This window comes from Nomascus leucogenys, chromosome 17, assembly GCF_006542625.1.
Source record: "Nomascus leucogenys isolate Asia chromosome 17, Asia_NLE_v1, whole genome shotgun sequence".
Taxonomy (NCBI): Eukaryota; Metazoa; Chordata; class Mammalia; order Primates; family Hylobatidae; genus Nomascus; species Nomascus leucogenys.
In genome coordinates this window covers 89,434,754-89,456,728 of record NC_044397.1, presented here as the reverse complement: position 1 = coordinate 89,456,728, position 21,975 = coordinate 89,434,754, and the positions used below count along the sequence as shown (strand labels likewise).

Sequence of the window (21,975 nt, the reverse complement as noted above, 5' to 3'; positions counted from 1 at the left end):
TGTGACTTTGAGAGTGTGGTTTTATGTCTTTGGGCCTCAGTTTCCTCAGCTGTCTAATGGGAATTGTATTCATGCTACCAGTCTCCTGTTATAGCAAGGATATCCTGAGTTCATTCATAGAACGCACTGGGAATGGTGCCTACTACATAGGAAGCGCCTCATAAACCGTGCCTATCCTTAGCCATCTCATTCTTTTTTCGAAGTTGCAAAATATTTCACTGTAAGATACTACCATAAAATAGAGGCAGTCTCTACTCATGAACTTTTAGGGTTTTTTGTTATTTGTGGGTTTTTTTTTTTTTTTTTTGCACTTTTGATTTTTTGAGACAGAGTCTCCCTCTGTTGCACAGGCCGCAGTGTAGTGGCGCGATCTCTGCAACCTCCACCTCCCAGGTTCACGCCATTCTCCTGCCTCAGCCTCCCGCGTAGTTTGGGACTACGCACGCGCACCACCACACCCGGCTAATTTTTGTATTTGTTGTAGAGACGAGGGTTTCACCATGTTGGCCAGGCTGGTCTCGAACTCCTGGCCTCAAGTGTTCCACCCACCTAAGCCTCCCAAAGTGCTGGCATTACAGGCATGAGCCACCGCGCCTGGCCATGAACATTTAGGTTTATTCATCCACTCAAAAATATGTATTGAGCCCTGACCTGCCAAGCGCCACAGTGGGACTGTTGCAATAAGACCCCGGTACCCATTTCTCTACCCACGCATATGGGTGGTGTACGGGTACCGATAGTCGGGTGAATTTAAAATGCTAATCTATGGTGCCAGTGGCTCTCAAAAAGTAGAATCCACTAGCACACCCACCTCCAGGACTTGCCTGGAAACTTGCACATTTCGGATGGCAGGTTTGGGAACCGCTGCCTTTCAGGAAAGGTGCTGACGTGGTCCACTGCCGCTTCGCTGGGAAGCAATGGGCCCAGCTAGGCCCGGGGCGCGGCCACACCCCTGTGGGGGAGGGGAAGGAGGCCGCCCCGAAGGGAGTGGACAGCCCCCCTGTCAGTCTTCCAGACTCTGGGAGTGTAAGATGAGACGGGGGAAGGTGGGCCTCATTCTGGCGGAGGGCGAGGAGGAACTTCCTGCCCGTGCGCTCCACCGTGCAGAGCTCTAAGCGCGCGGGCTGGCAGGCTGCGGCGCGTCAAGGTCAGCCTGGAGCTGGGTGGCGGCCTGCCTGGGGGCGGGGGACCCTACTGGGGGGCCCGGGCTGGGGCCTCCCAGCGGCTCGGCCATTTTGAATAGCCTCGGCTGGACCGTCTTTGTCTGCGAAGTCCTCTCCCAAGTTCCAGCCGCGTCCCTGGGGCCTGGGGCAAGAAGAGTCGCTGGCAGCCCGCGCGCCCCAACCTGGAGCTGGGACACCAAGTTTCCAGCTTGGAGTGGGCCTTGAGCCTTGGGACTGACCTCGCCCCCGGCTCACGTAGGCATCCTGGAAATTGATTCCCCCAAGTCCTTGGTCGGGGAGCCGGACTTGGTCAAGACTGGACTTGTTGCAGGCGCAGAGATTGGAGGCGTTGGCTTGTCCCTGGCTGGGGAGGTGAGACTCTCCGGTCAGCGTTGCCGGGACTCCCCCCATCCCAGTCCCTCCCTCAAGACTAAGGGCTACAGGAGTTTGTGGGGGCTCATTGCCCCCTCACCCCGGATATCACCCTGGAAATCTTAAAGACCCTCGAGAAAAGCCACGTGGGGGGCTGGTTCCCCTGGGGCTTCCTGCCGTCCCCCGACTGCCTCATTCTTTGGAGCGTCCCCGATGTCTGCAAAGATGTGGATTTGGACGTCCTCGTGGAAGCCCTAAAGCCCGTGGGGACATTTAAGAAGATCGGCAAGGTGTTCCGCAAGGAGGAGGACTCCACGGTGGGGATGCTGCAGATCGGGGAGGACGTCGACTATCTGCTCATCCCCCGGGAGGTCAGGCTGGCCGGGGGCGTCTGGAGAGTCATTTCTAAGCCCGCCACCAAGGAAGCAGAATTTCGGGAGCGGCTGACCCAGTTCCTGGAAGAAGAGGGCCGCACCCTGGAGGACGTGGCCCGCATCATCGAGAAGAGCACCCCGCACCCGCCCCAGCCCCCCCAAAAGCCCAAGGAGCCCCGAGTGAGGAGGAGGGTGCAGCAGATGGTGACTCCTCCGCCCCGGCTGGTCGTGGGCACGTACGACAGCAGCAACGCCAGCGACAGCGAGTTCAGCGACTTCGAGACCTCCAGAGACAAAAGCCGCCAGGGCCCGCGGCGGGGCAAGAAGGTGCGCAAAATGCCCGTCAGCTACCTGGGCAGCAAGTTCCTGGGAAGCGACCTGGAGAGCGAGGATGATGAGGAACTGGTCGAGGCCTTCCTCCGGCGACAGGAGAAGCAACCCAGCGCGCCGCCTGCCCGCCGTCGCGTCAACCTGCCAGTGCCCATGTTTGAGGATAACCTGGGGCCTCAGCTGTCCAAGGCGGACAGGTGGCGGGAGTATGTCAGCCAGGTGTCCTGGGGGAAGCTGAAACGGAGGGTGAAGGGTTGGGCGCCGAGGGCGGGCCCCGGGGTGGAGGAGGCCCGGCTGGCCTCCACCGCAGTGGAGAGCGCAGGGGTATCATCGGCGCCAGACGGCACCAGCCCGGGGGAGTGCCCGGGGGATCGCGTGCGAAACGCGGGAGAAGTCTGTGTGCCCCAGGCCTCCCCTAGGCGATGGAGGCCCAAGATCAACTGGGCCTCCTTTCGACGCCGCAGGAAGGAGCAGACAGCGCCCACAGGTCAGGGGGCAGCCATCGAGGCTGATCAGGGGGGAGAGGCTGCAGATAATCAGAGGGAAGAGGCCATAGCTGACCAGCGGGAACGTGGTGCAGGTAATCAGAGGGTAGGGGCCCCAGCTGACCAGGGGGCAGAGGCTGCAGATAACCAGAGGGAAGAGGCTGCAGATAATCAAAGGGCGGAGGCCCCAGCTGACGATGGGGCACAGGCTGCAGATAATCAAAGGGCAGAGGCCCCAGCTGACGATGGGGCACAGGCTGCAGATAACCAGAGGGAAGAGGCTGCAGATAATCAGAGGGCAGGGGCCCCAGCTGACGAGGGGGCAGAGGCTGCAGATAACCAGAGGGAAGAGGCAGCAGATAATCAGAGGGCAGAGGCCCCAGCTGACCAGAGGCCACAGGGCGCAGATAACCAGAGGGCAGAGGCCCCAGCTGACCAGGGGTCAGAGGCTACAGATAATCAAAGGGAAGAGGCCATACATGACCAGAGGGAAAGGGACCCAGCTGTCCAGGGTGCAGATAATCAGAGGGCACAGACCTGGGCTGGCCAGAGGGCAGAGGCTGCACATAATCAGAGGGCAGGGGCCCCAGGTATCCAGGAAGCTGAAGCCTCAGCTGCCCAAGGGGCCACAGGAACAGCTCCAGGAGCCAGGGCCCGGAAACAGGTCAAGACAGTAAGGTTCCAGACCCCTGGACGCTTTTCATGGTTTCGCAAGCGCCGGAGAGCCTTCTGGCACACTCCCCCATTGCCAACCTTGCCCAAGAGAGTCCCCAGAGCAGGCGAGGCCAGAAACCTCAGGGTGCTGAGGGCTGAGGCCAGAGCAGAAGCTGAGCAGGGAGAGCAAGAAGACCAGCTGTGAGGCGAGGGCTGGAGACAGCCCACGGGCCCTGCCTCCAAGTGTGGGAGGGAGAGGTGCTCTTTCTGCCTCTGAACTTGAAAGTGGAGGTGGAGTGCTGGCCACATCTCCACCTAACAACCCTCTTTATTCTCTTGTTAAAGTTTTGTTCATGCATTGATTTTATTTTAAATTTTTTAGAGACAGGGTCTCACTCTGTTGTCCAGGCTGGAGTGCAGTGGCATGATCGTAACTCACTGCAGCCTCAAACTTCTGGCCTCAAGTGATCCTCCTGCCTCGGCCTCCCAAAGTGCTGGGATTACAGATGTGAGCCACCACACACACCACCTGATTTAAAAAAAAAAAACGTACTGATTCCTTGTAGCAACCCAAAAAATGTAAAGAAAGAATTCCATACAATGGGGTTGTGTCACCTATAGTTTTAATTTCCTCAAATGCAACTCAAGGTGCTCAGCTTGATAAAGGGAGAGAGGGAGGGCAGGGGAGAAATTGCCTCCTTTTCCCATCTCTTTTTTGCCTGCACACTTAACGTGGACTGCCTCCTTGGACTTAAAAAGAGGGCTTGAGCCAACATGCAAATAAAAAAACATTTATGAACTGATTTCTTAGCTTTGGACTTGACAACTGACGAATGCTCTGGGGGTGACCTGGCCCTTGCTGTCTGTTCCACTCCCATCCTTGATGATGGAGACACCTGTGTTTATGTTGTCACTTCGCTTGCCATCCTCATGCCCCTGGGCTCTGCTGGTTTGGAGGGGACAGGGCCCTTGGTTTGCACACCTCACCCGATCTTGGTTATAAGGTACGGTAAAAGCGTCTGAAAAATGCATTCAAAACACAGATTCTGGGGCCCTCGGCACCAGAGATGTGGATTTGCTAGCGGTGCCTGTGTGGCTCTGAATTCTGTTTGCATCAAGCTCTACAAACATCTGGGCAACCAGGCCACTGGACACATTGAAAAATCATCGCAACTGGAAAAGGCCCAAAAGAGGGGCTGTGGTTGGCCGGGCGCGGTGGCTCACGCCTGTAATCCCAGCACTTAGGGAGGCCGAGGCGGGTGGATCATGAGGTCAAGAGATCAAGACCATCCTGGCCAACATGGTGAAACCCCGTCTCTACTAAAAATACAAAAATTAGCCTGGCCTCGTGGCGCACACCTATAGTCCCAGCTACTCGGGAGGCTGAGGCAGGAGAATCTGTTGAACCTCGGAGGTGGAGGTTGTAGTGAGCCGAGATCGTGCCATTGCACTCCAGCCTATTGATAGAGTAAGACTCTGTCAAAAAAAAAAGAAAAAAGAAAAGAAAAAAAAAAGGCTCTGTGTATCGTGCATTAATTGCTGCTGCTGCTTCCCCCCACCCCCCCTCTGCCCTCCAAGATGGAGTCTCACTCTGTCTCCCAGGCTGGAGTGCAGTGGAACAATCTTGGCTCACTGTAACCTCCACCTCCTGGGTTCAAGCAATTTTCCTCCCTCAGCCTCCCGAGTAGCTGGGACTACAGGTGTGTGCCACCACACTTGTTTAATTTTTGTATTTTTAGTAGAGATGGGTTTTCACCATGTTGGCCAAGCTTGTCCTGAACTCCTGTCCTCAACTGATCCGCGCACCTCGGCGACCCAAAGTGCTGGGATTACAGGCATGAGCCACTGTGCCCGGCCAACTGCTTCCTATAATTGGGAAGAAATTGAGTTGCTAAAGCCCTGTGGAGGTTAGAAGGAAGCTCGGGGCCTCTCTCTGTATTGTCTTGTGTCCCCACAACCCCCAGCAGTGAAAAACAGCAAATGAGCACACTCTAGCCTTGCTGAGGGCAGGAGAAAAGGGAGTTCATGGAGGTCCAAGGGCCGGGCTGTCTTCCTAACTGGTTGCAGGCCTGGCCTGAGTTTCTTAGTTTTTTCTCTGGAAAGTAAAGAATTCAATCCCACCACCCTCCTTTTGTTTTTCTCTCTTCCACGCTCCTCCCTCCTTCCCTCCCTCCCTTCCCCCCTTTCCCCCGGTCGCCCCTTTCCTCCCCATCCCCCTCCCTCCCTTCCTTCCTTCCTTCTTTCCTTCCTTCCTTCCTTTTTCTTTTTTCTTTCTCCCTCCCTTTCTCTCCTTCCTTCCTTCCTTCCTTCCTTCCTTCCTTCCTTCCTTCCTTCCTTCCTCTCTCTCTCTTTCCTTTTTCTTTCTCTCTTTTCTTTTCTCTTTTCTTTCAAGACGGCGTCTGGCTCTGTCACCCAGGCTGAGTGCGGTGTTGCAATCACGGCTCACTTGCACTCTTGGGATCAAGCCATCCTCTGGCCTTGGCTTCCCGGAGCACTGGGACTATGGGAGTGAGCCACTGCGCCCCACCCCAGCTCTTTTCTGAATGGAGTGGTTACTGCTGGTGCTGCTTGCTGCCTGGCGCGCCGCATGGTCTTGCTAGAGCCCGTTTGTGCATGCTGGCGGATACTTGGCCGTGTAGTCCACGGCTTGCAGCCTGGCAAGAACAAGGCCCTGGGGGGTTTGGAAAAAATACAAGCTGTGGACCTCACCTGGAGGGGAGGTTTTGCAGGTGTGGGGAGGAAGAGAGGCTGGGTGGGAAGGTTCTGGTTGGTGGTGGGGAGGGAGGCTGTCCTTTGTCGCTGCCCACCTCGGAGGGCAGAGGTCTCGTGACCATGGGGACCTGGCCTGCCTGAGGAGCTGGAAGGTAAAAGGAACAGCAGAGACAGATGTTTGGAGGGATTCGGAGACGGGAGGAGCCGACGGCATGAATGCAGGAAATGAAGGCTCAGAGCGAGTCTCTCTGCTCCTCCCTGCAGTGCCCAGAGCTATGGGGGGTCTCGGGGGAACATCGGGGGCCCGTCAGAAAGAAAGTGGTGTGGACCCCAAACAAGTGGCAAGATGGATTTAAACGAGGAGCTGTGTGGATTTCACAGGCATCAGGCAACACTGGGTCAGTCTCTCTCACTGCCATACACGTGTGTACACACACATAGACACATGCACACTCGGATCCAGGCACGCAGGCACGGCACATACCACAGACACGTACATTCAGAATGTGGCAGGCCTGCATTCACCAACAGATATTATGATTAACCTGCCCGTATAGACACAGACACGGACACACACATGTAGTGCACACACATGTACTCACAGAGGCACACAGACCCACTGCTCTGGGAAGCCGACCCCCACACACTCACAGACCCATTCACACAAACACTGACATACTTGGAAATGTCAACGTGTTCACCCACTCAGGACCCGTCACACACTGCTGGATGCCGTTGGACACTGTGATTCCCTCAGCCACACGGGCACACTCACATGTTATCACACGGAAACTCAAAAGCCAGGCCGTCACAGACACACAGATGCTTGCAGAAAGTTTCCCAGCTGGACGCGATGGCTCACGCCTGTAATTCCAGCATGGGGAGGCCAAGGTGGGTGGATCACCTGAAGTCCGGAGTTCGAGACCAGCCTGGCCAACATGGTGAAACCCCATCTGTACTAAAAATACAAAAAATTAGCTGGGTGTGATGGTGCATGCCTGTAATCCTAGCTACTCGGGAGGCTGAGGTAGAAGGAGAATCACTTGAACCCAGGAGGCGGAGGTTGCGGTGAGCTGCGATTGCACTATTGTACTCCAACCTGGGCAACAAGAGCAAAACCCTGTCTCAAAAAAAAAAAAAAAAAAAGAAACAGAGTTTCACACCGTCTCCCTGGGTTTTTTTGTTTGTTTGTTTGTTTGTTTTTGTTTTAGGCAGAGTCTCTGTCACCCAGGCTGGAGTACAGTGGTACGATGTCAGCTCACTGCAACCTCTGCCTCCCGGGTTCAAGTGATTCTCGCACCTCAGCCTCCGGAGTCTTACTTGTATACCCGGCCATCCCTGGGTCTTATTTGCATAGCCTTTCTGGGTGGCCCTGAGGCTTTGGGCAAGTCTATCCCCCACTGAGTCAAAATTTGTTCCCCCTCGAGTGAACACAACCTTTTCTGAACTCCTGTTCCCAGCATCCCCACCGTGAACATTCAGGGAGGCTCCACAGGTAGGGGGACCCCTCTAGTAACTGAGACAGAACAGGGTGTTCGCTATTATATTTCATCCCAGGGCCCTTCAAACAGCACCTGCAGGGTGAGTCAGTCCCTTGATGCCTCTGGGGTGTGGTTTCAAATGCACGAAGGTTTCCAGGAGGAAGCCCAGGAAACCAGAGATTGGGCTCTGAATCAGCCTTCATCTGGACCAGTCCAGCTGTTCCTCATTTTTTTTTTTTTTTGAGACAGAGTCTCGCTCTGTCGCCCAGGCTGGAGTGCAGTGGCGCGATCTCGGCTCACTGCAAGCTCCACCTCCCAGGTTCATGCCATTCTCCTGCCTCAGCCTCCCGAGTAGCTGGGACTACAGGCGCCTGCCATCACGCCCGGCTAATTTTTTTGTATTTTTAGTAGAGATGGGGTTTCCCTGTGTTAGTCAGGATGGTCTCGATCTCCTGACCTCGTGATCCACCCGCCTCGGCCTCCCAAAGTGCTGGGATTACAGGTGTGAGCCACCACGCCAGGCCCAGCTGCTCCTCGTTACCAAAGAGGAAACTAAGAGGCCACAGGTGATTCCAGAACACAGACATGGAGGGGAGGGATGCCACCCTGAGACATGGGGGTGGAGGGGCTGGGTACAGTGAATCACGCCTATAATCCCAACACTTTGGGGGGTCGAAATGGGCAGATCACTTGAGGTCAGGAGTTTGAGACCAGCCTGGCCAACATGGCAAAAATCCGTCTCTACTATAAATACAAAAATTAGCTGGATGTGGTAGCAGGTGCTTGTAATCTCAGCTACTTGGGAGGCTGAGGCATGAGAATTGTTTGAACCCAGGAGGCGGAGGTTGCAGTGAGCCGAGATTGCACCACTGCGCTCCAACCTAGGCGACAGAGCAAGATTATGTCAAAAAAAAAAAAAAAAAGACATGGTGGTGGAAGGATTTCTGATTTGTGGGTCCCCCTCCCAGGCCCACAGGGTGTGACAGGAGAGAAATTTGGAGCTCAGCTGCCTGGCTCCCCCAGCACCACCCCTTGCAAGCTGTGTGACCTTGTGCTGGTTACTTGACCTCTCTGTGCCTCCATGTCCTCATGGGAAAGGGGGATCATAGCAGAGCTTTCCTTCCAGCATTGCTCAGGGTACTGAAAAGGGTGTGATGTGTTCGTTCTCAAATCAACCCTAGGAGACGTCATCTCGTCTTATTCCTGCTACGTATCAGCAGCGGCCAGTTCTTCACTGCACACGTCGGCCTTGACAGAGACCCTAGGGCAGCAGTCCCGGCCCCGGCTGCCCCTGAAATGACCCGGAGCCCAAGTCCAGCATGCACACAGGAGCCACTCCCGGAATCTCGGCATGGTCCAGGGCACCACTGGGGCAGCAACAGTCCCTAAAGTTTCCCGGGTGATTCCCAGCAATGGGCAGCCGGGGCTGACAACTGTGACCCCAGGGATCCTAGAGGCCATAAGACCCCACAGCTGGGGTCTCAAAACTGTGATGCTGGACCGTTTCGCAAACTGGTCCCGTGTCGCAGGTGCCCGGGGGGTCCTTCGAAAATTCAGCTTGCTGGGCTGCCTGCCCAAAGGGGTTCTGTAGGTCTCGGGTGGGCCCGAAAATGTGTATCTAGTTCCCAGGAGACGTTGACGCAGCTGGTCCAGAACCTGACTTTGAGAACCGCTGTCCTGCCGCTTTCTGCAGTCTAGCGTTCAAAGGCCAGGGAAAACTTCGGCGCTTCGAGTGCTCGGGAAACACCAACGCTGGCACGATGTAATATTTATTTGCTTATTTTATTTTATTTATTTATATTTATTTTTGTATAGACGAGAGGCGGGGAGCGGGGGTTGGGGGTGAGTCACTATTTTGCTCAGGCCGGTCTTGAACTCCTGGCGTCAAGCTATCTCTTCCCGCACGATTTTAACCAGCGGCCCTGGAGCGCCTCTTGGTGGCTAAATGGGGCGCTGCAGCTCTTGCGCGTTGACACGCTCTCTGCATATCTACATGTAGATGTGGCCTCCTATGCAAGGGGCGAAGACTGCGCTGGGGAAGGCGAGGCCTCAGTGGAAACCCGGTCTGGGGAACCGGATGGGGGTAGGGAGTGTCTTTTTCTGTCCCGGGAACCCAGACTTCTCCCTCCCTCCAGCACCTGGTCATGGCCCTAGGAGTTTTAGGGCGCCCCTGTCTCTGAGCTGGCTCTGGGATGGGGGGTGGGGGGGCGGGTTCAGGATCGAGGTCCCTGCCTGGGCCCTCTCTCTGAAAGTCTACACGGCCAAACCTCCCCCACGCCCCCAGCGAACTCTGCAAGCTCATTTCCAGGCTGCCTCACTTTTAAACTCCAGGCACGTGGCAATCCAACCTGACGGCGACCACCATGGAGGCAGGTGGCCTTCTTTGGCCCCACTGCCTCACCTATGCCAGCACCGAGCCTGGCACGGGAGGGGCAGTAGTCACACATTAATAGCCCCCTATTATCACACTCTGGCTTGGGGCTTTTAACCTGGCTGTTCCCGCGCCTCCCGTTATGCGCTTTCCCCAGGCATCTGCCGGCCGCAACCCCTCACCTCCTTGGGGTCTTTGGCACCTCCTCAGTGAGGGCTTTCCAGGCCTCCCCGTTTACGATGACTGCAAACCCTCTCCCGCCCCGGCCCTCCTTGGGCCCTGCCTGCCAGACTTTTGTCCCCAGCAGGCCTCGCTCCCTAATGCGTGGATCTCCTCCTCATCTAGGAGGCATACCCCCTGCCTCCCCACCGCATGCTCGCTCCAGGAGGTCCCTGTGTCTTGCACCTAGAGCAGGGCCTGGGACGCCCCAAGACCCTTCCTTGCGAGACCTCAGGGCCTTTACGCGGCCACTCCTTCGATCTCAAACGCTCCTCCCCATTCCCTGGGCGCACTCCCTCCAGGGGGCGTATCTTTCCAGCACATTCCCTACTAGGCGCATCTGGGGTCGGCCTTCCCCAGTCCGGGTGGTTTGTTCCGACCGTCAGCATTCGACAAATAACTGAGCAGCTGCTGGGGTCGGGAACACCGCGGGGACAGGTCAGAGCTGACCCTCAGCGACTCTACTGCCTCTCCCCGCCATGCCCACCTGCCCCCTGCGGGGTAGGACCCCGCAACCACCACTCCAGAGTCCTCTGCGGGGACTGCTGTTGCTATGGGAGAGGAAGCCAGAGGAAGGGGATGCTTGGGCTGTGGTGGCAGCAGCAGCAGTGACGGCCACCGCCGCCAACCGGGGCTTCTGCCTGGCCAGCGCAGCCACCTGGGCTCCGGGCAGCAGCATTTTCCACGTGGCTCCTCCAATCCTCACGAGGGAGCAGCTTCCTGCATTGCTAGTGGTGAGCCCACCTGACTTCCTACTCTCAGCACTTCCTGATTGCCATGTCCGTGTCACCAATTTCCTCTATTAACCTTCCTGACAAGTCGGCGTGCTATTGAGAAACAAATGAGTGAACCAGGGGCAATCAGAGCTCTGAAAAATAAAGCTAGCAAGTGCAGAAAAGGTAACTTTCATGCGCGTCCGTGTGAAGAGGCCACCAAACAGGCTTTGTGTGAGCAACAAGGCTATTTATTTCACCTGGGTGCAGGCGGGCTGAGTCCGAAGAGAGAGTCAGCAAAGGGTGGTGGATTATCATTAGTTCTTATAGGTTTTGGGATAGGCGGTGGAGTTAGGAGCAATGTTTTGGGGGCAGGGGGTGGATCTCGCAAAGTACAGTCTCAGGGGTAGGGAGAATTACAAAGAAGCTTCTTAAGGGTGGGGGAGATTACAAAGTACATTGATCAGTTAGGGTGGGGCAGAAACAAATCACAATGGTGGAATGTCATCAGTTAAGGCTATTTTTACTTCTTTTGTGGATCTTCAGTTACTTCAGGCCATCTGGATGTACACATGCAAGTCACAGGGGATGCGATGGCTTGGCTTGGGCTCAGGGGCCTGACATTCCTGCCTTCTTATATTAATAAGAAAAATAAAATAGTGCCGAAGTGTTGGGGCGGCGAAAATTTTTGGGGCGTGGAATGGGCGATGTTTCTCAGGGCTGCTTCAAGCGGGATCAGGGGCAGCGTGGGAACCCAGAGTGGGAGAGATTAAGCTGAAGGAAGATTTTGTGGTAAGGGGTGATATTGTGGGACTGTTAGAAGAAACACTTGTCGTGTAGAATGATTGGTGATGGCCTGGATACGGCTTTGTATGAATTGAAAAACTAAATGGAATAAGAGAAGGAGAAAAACAGGTATAAAAGGTCTAAGAATTGGGAGGACCTAGGACATCTGATTAGAGAGTGCCTAAGGTGATTCAGCATAGTCCTGCCAGCAAAGATTATTTGTTTACTTCAAGAGCTAAGAGTGGCAGTTTGGGGATAGCACTAGGAGATATCAGCTGTGCTGGCTTGGAGAAACAGTGTAAACCGGCAGTGTAAACAAGAGCAGGGCAGGTATGAGTAGTTGAGAATGGTGAATGGGAGTGTGACTAGACAGAAAATAGTAGGGATGACAAGTTTTTTTGGGGCACATTCTAAGTTGGGCCGGTGTCTGGAATGAGACTGGGGCCTAATAAAAGGAGCTCAAATGGGCTGTACCTTGTAGCATTCCGAGGACAGGCCTGAATTCTGAGAAGTGAAAGTGGTAAAAGTATTGTCTAGTCCTTTTTAAGTTGTTGGCTGAGCTTGGTGAGGTGTGTTTTTAAAAGACCTTTAGTCCGTTCTACTTTTCCTGAAGACAGAGGACTGTAAGGGATATAAAGGTTTCACTGAATACTAAGAGCCTGAAAAACTGCTTTGCTGATTTGACTAATAAAGGCTGGTCTGTTATCAGACTGTATAGAGGTGGGAAGGCTAAACTGAGGAATTATGTCTGACAGAAGGGAAGAAATGACTGTGGTGGCCTTCTCAGACCCTGTAGGAAAGGCCTGTACCTATCCAGTGAAAGTGTCTACCTAGACTTAGAGGTATTTTAGTTTTCTGACTCAGGGCATGTTGAGTAAAGCTAATTTGCCAGTCCTGGGTGGGGGCAAATCCTGGAGCTTGATGTGTAGGGAAGGGGGGTTGGGGGGGGCTGAATAATCCCTGAGGAGTAGTAGAATAGCAGATGGAACACTGAGAAGTGATTTCCTTGAGGATAGATTTCCACGATGGAAAGGAAATGAGAGGTTCTAAGAGGCGGGCTAGTGGCTTGTACTATAGCATAGCCTGCCTTTGCTGGTGTGTGGCGATTAGGCCTGGTGGAACCACCATCAGTAAACCAAGTGTGATCAGGGTGAGGAACAGGAAAGAAGGAAATATGGGGAAATGGGGTGAACGTCAGGTGGATCAGAGAGATACCGTCATGGGGGTCAGGTGTGGTATCAGGAATAATGTGGGAGGCTGGATTGAAGTCCGGGCCAGGAACAATGGTAATTGTGGGACTTAACAAAGAGTGAGTACAGCTGAAGGAGCCGGGGAGCAGAAAGTATATGCGTCAGGTATGAGGAAGAAAATAGATTTTGGAAGTTATGAGAAATGTAGAGAGTGAGTTGAGCATAGTTTGTGATTTTGGGGGCCTCTAAAAGTATTAAAGCAGCGGCAGCCGCTGCACGCAGACACGAGGGCTAGGCTAAAACAGTAAGGTCAAGGTGTTTGGACAGAAAGGCTACAGGGTGCAGTCCTGGCTCTTGTGTAAGAATTCTGACCGCACTAACCATGCCTAGGAAGGAAAGGAGTTGTTGTTTTGTAAGGGATTGAGGTTTGGGAGATTAATCGGACACGATCAGCAGGGAGAGCACGTGTGTTTTTACGAGAATTATGCCGAGATAGGTAACAGATGAGGATGAAATTTAGGCTTGACTGAAGTAATGGGAGCTGTCTGTGAAGCCTTGCGGCAGTACAGCCCAGGTAATTTGCTGAGCCTGATGAGTGTCAGGGTCAAAGTGAAAGCAAAGAGAGGCTGGGAGGAAGGGTGCAAAGGAATAGTAAAGAAAGCATGTTTGAGATCCAGAACAGAATAATGGGTAGTAGAGGGAGGTACTGAGGATAGGAGAGTATATGCGTTTGGCACCACGGGGTGGGTAGGCAAAACAATTTGGTTGATACAGTGCAGATTCTGAACTAACGTGTAAGCCTTGTCTGGTTTTGGACAGGTAAAATGGGGGAATGGTAAGGAGAGTTTATAGGCTTTAAAAGGCCATGCTGTAGCAGGCAAGTGATAACAGGCTTTAATCCTTTTAAAGCGTGCTGTGGGATGGGATATTGGTGTTGAGCGGGGTAAGGATGATTAGGTTTTAATGGGATGGTAATGGGCATGTGATCGGTTGCCAGGGAAGGAGTAGAGATGTCCCATACTTGTGGGTTAAGGTGGGAGGATACGAGAGGAAGATGCGAAGGAGGTTTTGGGTTGGGGAGAAGGGCGGCAGTGAGATGTGGCTATAGTCCAGGAATAGTCAGGGAAGCAGATAATTTAAAGTGTCTCAGCCTAATAAGGGGACTGGGCAGGTGGGGATAACTAAAAAGGAGTGCTTAAAAGAGTATCGTCTAAGTTGGCACCAGAGTTGGGGAGTTTTAAGAGGTTTAGAAGCCTGGCCGTCAATACCCACAACAGTTATGGAGGCAAGGGAAACAGGCCCTTGAAAAGAAGGTAATGCGGAGTGGGTAGCCTCCGTATTGACTAAGAAGGGGACGGACTTACCCCCCACTGTGAGAGTTACCCAAAGCTCGGCGTCCATGATGGTTGACGAGGCTTCCGAGGTGATCGGGCAGTGTCAGTCTTCAGCCGCTAAGCCGAGAAGATCTGGGAAGGAGTCAGAGAGCCTTGGGCCAGAGTTCCAGGGGATCTGGAAGTGGCTGCCAGGTGAGTTGAACAGTCCAATTTTCATTGGGGTCCCACACAGATGGGACACAGCTTAGGAGGAATCCTGGGCTGCGGGCATTCCTTGGCCCAGTGGCCAGATTTCCGGCCCATGTATCAAGCTCCTGGGGGAGGAGGTTCTGGAGGAACGCCTGGCTGCTGCGGTTCAGGCGTTTGGAAGTTCTTGTGTGCTGGAGATACGGCTGGGGTTTGTCTCACAGTGGAGGCAAGGAATTGCAACTTTTTTCTATTTTTGTACACCTTGAAGGCGAGGTTAATTAAGTCCTGTTGTGGGATTTGAGGGCCAGATTCTAATTTTTGGAGTTTTATTTAATGTCCGGAGCAGATTGGATAATAAAATGTATATTGAGAATAAGATGGCCTTTTGACTTTTTAGGGTCTACGGCTGTAAAGCGTCTCAGGGTTGTTGCCAAACGAGCCATGAACTGGGCTGGATTTTTATATTTGATGAAAAACAGCCTAAACGCTATCTGATTTGGGATAAAGAAAAAGGAGCATTAGCCTTGACTATGCCTTTAGCTCCAGCCACCTTTTTAAGAATAAATTGCTGGGCAGGTGGGGGAGAGCTAGTCATGGAACGAAACTGTAAGCCGGACTGGGTGTGAGGAGGGGAGGTGATAAAAGGATTATAGGGTGGAGGAGTGGAGGCTGAGGAAGAATTGGGACCTAGCTCGGCCTGGCGAGGAGGGGAGAGGTCAGATGGGTCTGTAGAAAAGGAAGATTAGAAAGACTCAGATGCTTGGGGTTGGGATTGAGGGGACAGGTGGGAGGGAAAGAAGGAAGATTTGGGATGAGTTGCACTGGGCACAGAGACTAGGAAGGGACTGATGTGTAAAAGAATGCCTGGATGTCAGGCACCTCAGACCATTTGCCCATTTTACGACAAGAATTATTTACATCTTGTAGGATGGAAAAATTGAAAGTGCCATTTTCCTGCTATTTGGAACTACTGTCAAGTTTGTATTGGGGTCAAGCGGCATTGCAGAAGAAAATAAGACGCTTAGATTTTAGGTCAGGTGAGAGTTGAAGAGGTTTTAAGTTCTTAAGAACACAGGCTAAGGGAGAAGAAGGAGAAATGGAAGGTGGAAGCTTGCCCATAGTGAAGGAGGCAAGCCCAGAGAAGAGTAGAGACACGGAGAAGGGGTGGGGGGTTCTTGCCCTCCAGAAAAGCAGAAGGGGTTGGGGCACAGAGATATGAGGTCACAGCATGGAAATAAGGGATTGGGGCACAGAGATATAAGAGGTTGGGGCACGGAAATAAGGGGTCGGCGTGCAGAGATAAGAAGTTGGGGTGTGGAAATAAGCGATTGGGGGTTCGTGCCCCCTAGAATAGTGGGACTTGCCGCTAAGGGTGAAGGAGAAGGGGTTGAGGGGTACTTGCCCCTCCCCCAGAAAAGCAGAGAAGGGGTAGAGACACAGAAGGGGTTGGGGTAATTTCCCCTCCCCCAGAAAAGCGGGACTTGCCGCTAAGGGTGATCAATCAAGGCAGGTGTCCCTGCATGGTCTGACACCTCTGAAACGTGGGTGAATAATCAGAGCGGCGTCCCTGCAATGATTAAACACCAAGGGAAGGCTGCCTTCCCAGTCCGTGACTGGCGCCGGAGTTTTGGGTGCACAGATAAAACGTGTCTCCTTTGTCTGTACCAGAAAATGAAAGGAATTGAAATTAAGAGAAGGGAGAGATTGAAGTGTGGCGCCAAGATTGAAAGAAAGAGGTTGAGGGATAGTGAGGGAAGTTGGAGAAGAGAGTAAAAGAGGCCGCTTACCGGATTTGAAATTGGTGAGATGTTTCTTGGGCTGGTCGGTCTGAGGACCTGAGGTCGTAGGTGGATCTTTCTCACGGAGCAAAGAGCAGGAGGACAGGGGATTGATCTCCCAAGGGAGGTCCCCCGATCCGAGTCACGGCACCAAATTTCATGCACGTCCGTGTGAAGAGACCACCAAACAGGCTTTGTGTGAGCAACAAGGCTGTTTATTTCACCTGGGTGCAGGCGGGCTGAGTCTGAAAAGAGAGTCAGCAAAGGGTGGTGGATTATCATTAGTTCTTATAGGTTTTGGGATAGGCGGTGGAGTTAGGAGCAGTGTATTGGGGGTAGGGGGTGGATCTCGCAAAGTACATTCTCAAGGGTAGGGAGAATTACAAAGAAGCTTCTTAAGGGTGGGGGAGATTACAAAGTACATTGATCAGTTAGGGTGGGGCAGAAACAAATCACAATGGTGGAATGTCATCAGTTAAGGCTATTTTTACTTCTTTTGTGGATCTTCAGTTACTTCAGGCCATCTGGATGTACACGTGCAAGTCACAGGGGATGCGATGGCTTGGCTTGGGCTCAGGGGCCTGACGGTTACATTTTTTTTTTCTTTTTGAGATGGGGTCTTGCTCTGTCACCCAGGCTGGAGTGCGGTGGCACGATCTCGGCTCACTGCCCCTCTGCCTCCCGGGTTCAAGCGATTCTCATGCCTCAGCCTCCCGAGTAGCTGGGATTACAGGCACGTGCCACCACACGTGGCTAATTTTTGTATATTTTAATAGAGACAGGGTTTCTCCATGTTGGTCAGGCTGGTCTTGAACTCCCAACCTCAGGTGATCTGCCCGCCTCAGCCTCCCAAAGTGCTGGGATTACAGGTGTGAGCCACTGCGCCCAGCCTGGGTTACATTTTTATAGGTGGTCAGGGAAGCCCTCCCTGGGAATATGACATTTGAAGAAAGAGAACAGCAGTGCAAAGGCCCTGAGGCAGGAATATGCCTGGTATGACCCAGAGACCTGGGTGGCTGAAGCCACGGAAGACATAGAGAGGGCAGTGGGAAACAAGGCAGAGGGTGAGATGGAGGCAGAGCGTGTAGACCTGAGCTGTGCAAGAGAACTGCGTGCAGTGGTGGCAGTGTCCTGCACCAGCACTGCGTGATGTGGTAGCCACTGGTTACGTGTGGCTCTTGAGCACTTGGGATGTAGCTACTGTGACTTCAGGATGTGGATGTTTAATTGTATTTAGTTACATTGAAATTAAAATAGCCCCATGTCAGTAGTGGCTGCTGCACTGAACGGGTCCAGACCCTGTTATAAGGACTCGGGCTTTGACCTTTAGTGACATAGGAAGCCATTAGAGGATTTGAGGAGAAGAGGAGTCATTCGATGGGACTCAACTTCTTGGTCAAACCAAGTCATAAGGCTAGTCTGGATTCAAGCGGAAGGGAAATAGACTTCACCTCTAGATGGGGGGAGGTACCAGGGGCATAGGGGAAGGGAAGAATTGACAGCGGCTGTTTTTTGGAGAGAATGCGCCAATTTGCGCCCCCTGGCGGCAGCTGGGAAAAGAGGCCCGGAGTCTAACTTTGACTCGGGAATGGACGCACTTTTTCTTTCTTTTCTTTTCTCTTTTCTTTTCTTTTCTTTTCTTTTCTTTTCTTTTCTTTTCTTTCTTTTCTCTCTCTCTCCCCCTTCCTTCCTTCCTTCCTTCTCTCCCTCCCTCCCTCCCTTGACAGAGTCTCGCTCTGTCGCCCAGGCTGGAGTGCAGTGGCGCAATCTCAGCTCACTGCAACCCCTGCCTTCTGATTACAAGTGATTCGCCTACCTCAGCCTCCCGAGTAGCTGGGATTACAGGCTCCTGCCACTACACCCGGCTAATTTTTTGTATTTTTAGTAGAGACGAGGTTTCACCATGTTGGCCAGGCTGGTCTCGAACTCCTGACCTCATGATCCGCCTGCCTCGGCCTCCCAAAGTGCTGGGATTACAGGCGTGAGCCAACTTATTAGTATCTCTGTCCTCTGGATCCCACATCAGAATCGCCGAGGACTCAGATGTGGAATGGACACTTTAGTGGCCTGCAGATGGCAGCAGGGGGGGTTCACTATTTGTAACACAAAAAGGGATTTAAATAGTGCCTGCAGGGCCCAGTCTCCCAATTTAAACTTTGGCATTTGTGGTTTCAAAGTCACAGAATCTGAACGGTTGCCCCAAAAGAGCGATGTCTTGATTCCAAATCAGCCTCTATCTGACAGGCCCAGCTGCCACCCGCTGCCACAAAGAAAACAAGTTCAGGGGAATGATTTGGTTTTTTGTTTGTTTGTTTTTGAGACGGAGTCTCGCTCTGTCACCCAGGCTGGAGGGTAGTGAAGCGATCTCGGTTCACTGCAACCTCTGCCTCCCGGGTTCAAGCGAGTCTCCTGCCCTCGGCCTCCCTAATGGCTGAGATTACAGGCTCCTGCCACCAGGCCTGGTTAATTTTTGTATTTTTAGTAGAGACGGGGTTTCACCATGTTGGCCTGGCTGATCTTGAACTCCTGATCTCAAGTGATCCACCTGCCTTGGCCTCCCAAAGTGCTGGGATTACAGGGGTAAGCCACCGCCCCCGGCGTCAGTCTTTACTACGGGCAGATTCGTCATAGCCTTGGGGGTTGAACTCTGCAATTCTCACAGCAGTCCAGGGATGCGGCTTCTCTTATTATCCCCATTATATAGATGAGGAAACTGCGGCTCAGGGAATTGAGGGAACTCTCTAGGGTCACGAGGCATGGTGGAGACAGAGGCAGGGGCCTTAGCCAGGGCAGGACACAGAGGCAGACGCCTTGAATGCCAGGATGAAGAAATGGAACGCCTTCCTATGAGAAGGAGGGAAGTAATGAAAGGGAAGGGAGAATAAGGGCCTATTTCTTTTTTTTTTTCAATGAGGATAGGTCAGGCTTTATGTTTGCATCTAAGCTTCGGGGGAACCTTGAATTCTTGGAAATTCATTTTTTTTTTCTTTTTGAGATGGAGTCTTGCTCTGTTGCCAGGTTGGAGTGCAGTGGCGCAATCTTGGCTCACTGCAACCTCCAGCTCCCTGGTTCAAGCAATTCTCCTGCCTCAGCCTCTGAGTAGCTGGGATTACAGGCACGTGTCACCATGCCCAGCTAATTTTTGTATTCTTAGTAGGGATGGGGTTTCACCACATTGGCCAGGGTGGTCTTGATCTCCTGATCCTGACCTCGTGATCCGCCCACCTCAGCCTCCCAAAGTGCTGGGATTATAGGCGTGAGCCACCGTGCCTGGCCGGAAGTTCTTATTTTAAGACCCTGAAGGATGCAGACTAGGGGGCTATTAGAAGGAACAGTTGCCCAGGCGCAGTGGCTCATGCCTATAATTCCAGCACTTTGGGAGGCTGAGGCAGAAGGATGGCTTGAGCTCAGGAGTGAGAAAAGCCTAGGCAACATGGTGAAACCGTCTCTACAAAAAATTAGTCGGGCGTGGTGGCATGTGCCTGTGTTCCAGCTATTCAGGAGGCTGAGGTAGGAGGGAATAGCTTGAGCCCAGGAGATGGAGGCTGCAGTTAGCTGAGATCGTGCCACTGCACTCCAACCCGGGTGACAGAGCAAAACCCTGTCTCAAAAAAAAAAAAAAAGTAGAAAAGAAAGAATCCTTATAGGCCTGCCTAGAAAAAAAACTTCAGATAATAAGTAAAGGAAGAAAATGGTAGAAATATGTATGTAGAATTAGTCCATTTTGGTTAAATAAATAAATTTATAAAACTAACATTTATTGCCTGCTAAGACGTGCCAGGGATTGTCTGAATGTTTTTTTGTTTTGTTTTGTTTTTGTTTTTTTTTTTTTTTTGAGACAGAGTCTTGCTCTGTCGCCCAGGCTGGAGTGCAGTGGCGCGATCTCGGCTCATTGCAAGCTTCACCTCCTGGGTTCACGCCATTCTCCTGCCTCAGCCTCCCGAGTAGCTGGGACTACAGGCGCCCGCCACCACGCCCGGCCTGTCTGAATGTTTTCTAAGGGCTTCGTCACTAATCCCACAACTGTTAACTGTTCCCATTTTACAGGCGCAGAGGTCGCACAATGCCCAAGAATGGCAAAGCAAGGTGGCAAACCTAGGTCTTCTGACCCCAGAGCCCAGGCTTTCAACCCCTGTGCCCTGGTGCAGGTGGCCCTGGACTTGCTTGGTGCACCAGACCTTAGTAATTCAGCCATTTTTTCCATAGCGCCCCCGAAGAAATACCTAACTGTTCCACTCTCATCTGGTGAGGTCTAAACAACCTAAGCTCTTATGTCCTAAGAAGTTAGTAGCCATTTGAAAATATGTAGAGCTAAGGAGTTTGAGATCAGCCTGGGCAACATAGCGAGACCTTGTCTTTATTAATATAAAAAATGAAAATGTATAGACACATAAATTGAAAGAAAACAACTTTTTTTACTTCATTCTTAACCATATTTCCTTACTAAGGGGAACGTGTGTGCTCGTTAGGCACTGCACCAGTTCTCAAAACCCTGGGAACTGACTGAACACCGCCACCCTCAGTTCCTGGTTGGCACTGATTTTCTAGTGGGACTTGCCTTTTATCTCTGCAACCAATGAAAATGCAGGTTGGGGCCAGGCAAGGTGGCGCACGCCTGTAATCCCAGCTGCTCGGGAGGGTGAGGCAGGAGAATTGCTTGAACCCGGGAGGCGGAGGTTGCAGTGAGATCCCGCCACTGCACTCCAGCCTGGGCGACAGAGTGAGACTCTGTCTAAAAAAAAAAAAAAAAGAAGAAAGCACAGACAGCATATGTCCACTCCTGTGAACCATTCGATTTGGAATCATTTGGCACCTTCGTCAATAGGGTGTTGGAGTTGGACACTATGGGACATTTTTTTTTTTATTATACTTTAAGTTTTAGGGTACATGTGCACAACGTGCAGGTTTGTTACATATGTATATGGGACATTTTAAAATGTTTTATTTATGGATGTAGTAAAGATCCCATGAAGATGGAGATCTTGTACAAATATCCATCCTCATCTGTACATTTTAAAAAATAGGACAGGAACATTACAAGAAATAATTAGCCCCTGTTTCATTAAATCTTCTGTTGTAGGAGTTTGCACATGTATGGCTTTTTGTAAAGCGGGTACTGAGACAACTTCGACAGCAGTTTTGAAAGATCAATCTGAATTTTCATAGGTTCAGCACTTTTGATTTTGCCCACATCTGTGGAAGAGGCCCATAGAGTGTCAGGGATCTCACAGAGATCCATAAAAATCTATCTATCTATCTATCATCTATCTGTCTATTTTTTTTTTTTTTTGAGACAGCATTTTGGCTGTTGCCCAGGCTGGAGTGCAGTGATGCGATCTCAGCTCACTACAACCTCCGCCTCCTAGGTTCAAGAGATTCTCCTGCCTCAGCCTCCGGAGTAGCTGGGATTACAGGCTCCCATCACCATGCCCGGCTAATTTTTGTATTTTTAGTAGAGATGGGGTTTCGCCATATTGGCCAGGCTGGTCTTGAACTCCTGACCTCAAGTGATGCATCTGCCTCGGCCTCCCAAAGTGCTGGGATTACAGGTGTGAGCCACCGCGCCCAGCCATAGTTCTTAAACATATAAGCAGGTAGAGTTCTAGGTAGAGAATACTGGGATGTTCTGAATGCATCCTGGCCTTTGTTTCCTCTGAGACTCTGCCAAATAAGCTATGGGGTGTCTAGCCAGGGGTTACCATTCTGGGATGCAGGGAAACACAGATCCTTCTCCATTATTGAACAGGAAAGAATGACTTACCCGAGATCAAATTCAGACAGACAAACAGAAACAAACAGAATCTCCCCCTTTTGTGTGACAAAC

At 52.2% G+C, this 21,975-nt stretch overlaps 1 protein-coding gene across 1 annotated transcript; it reads left to right on the top strand.

The window, feature by feature from the left end:
* Window positions 1–958: 958 nt before the first annotated feature.
* On the top strand, window positions 959–4,409 carry LOC100584222 (coiled-coil domain-containing protein 8). Its single transcript, XM_030796106.1, has 2 exons — window positions 959–2,860; window positions 2,981–4,409. The coding sequence occupies exons 1-2, from the start codon at window positions 1,859–1,861 to the stop codon at window positions 3,581–3,583; spliced, it is 1,605 nt and encodes a 534-aa protein (XP_030651966.1). The 5' UTR covers window positions 959–1,858; the 3' UTR covers window positions 3,584–4,409.
* Window positions 4,410–21,975: the final 17,566 nt, after the last annotated feature.

Excerpts from the sequence above, each read along its gene's own strand:
- LOC100584222 (XM_030796106.1), top strand. The coding sequence starts at position 1,859 with ATGCTGCAGATCGGGGAGGACGTCGACTATCTGCTCATCCCCCGGGAG. Across the intron at positions 2,861-2,980 it reads CAGCTGACCAGGGGGCAGAG|GCTGCAGATAACCAGAGGGA; the intron begins GCTGCAGATAAC and ends GATGGGGCACAG.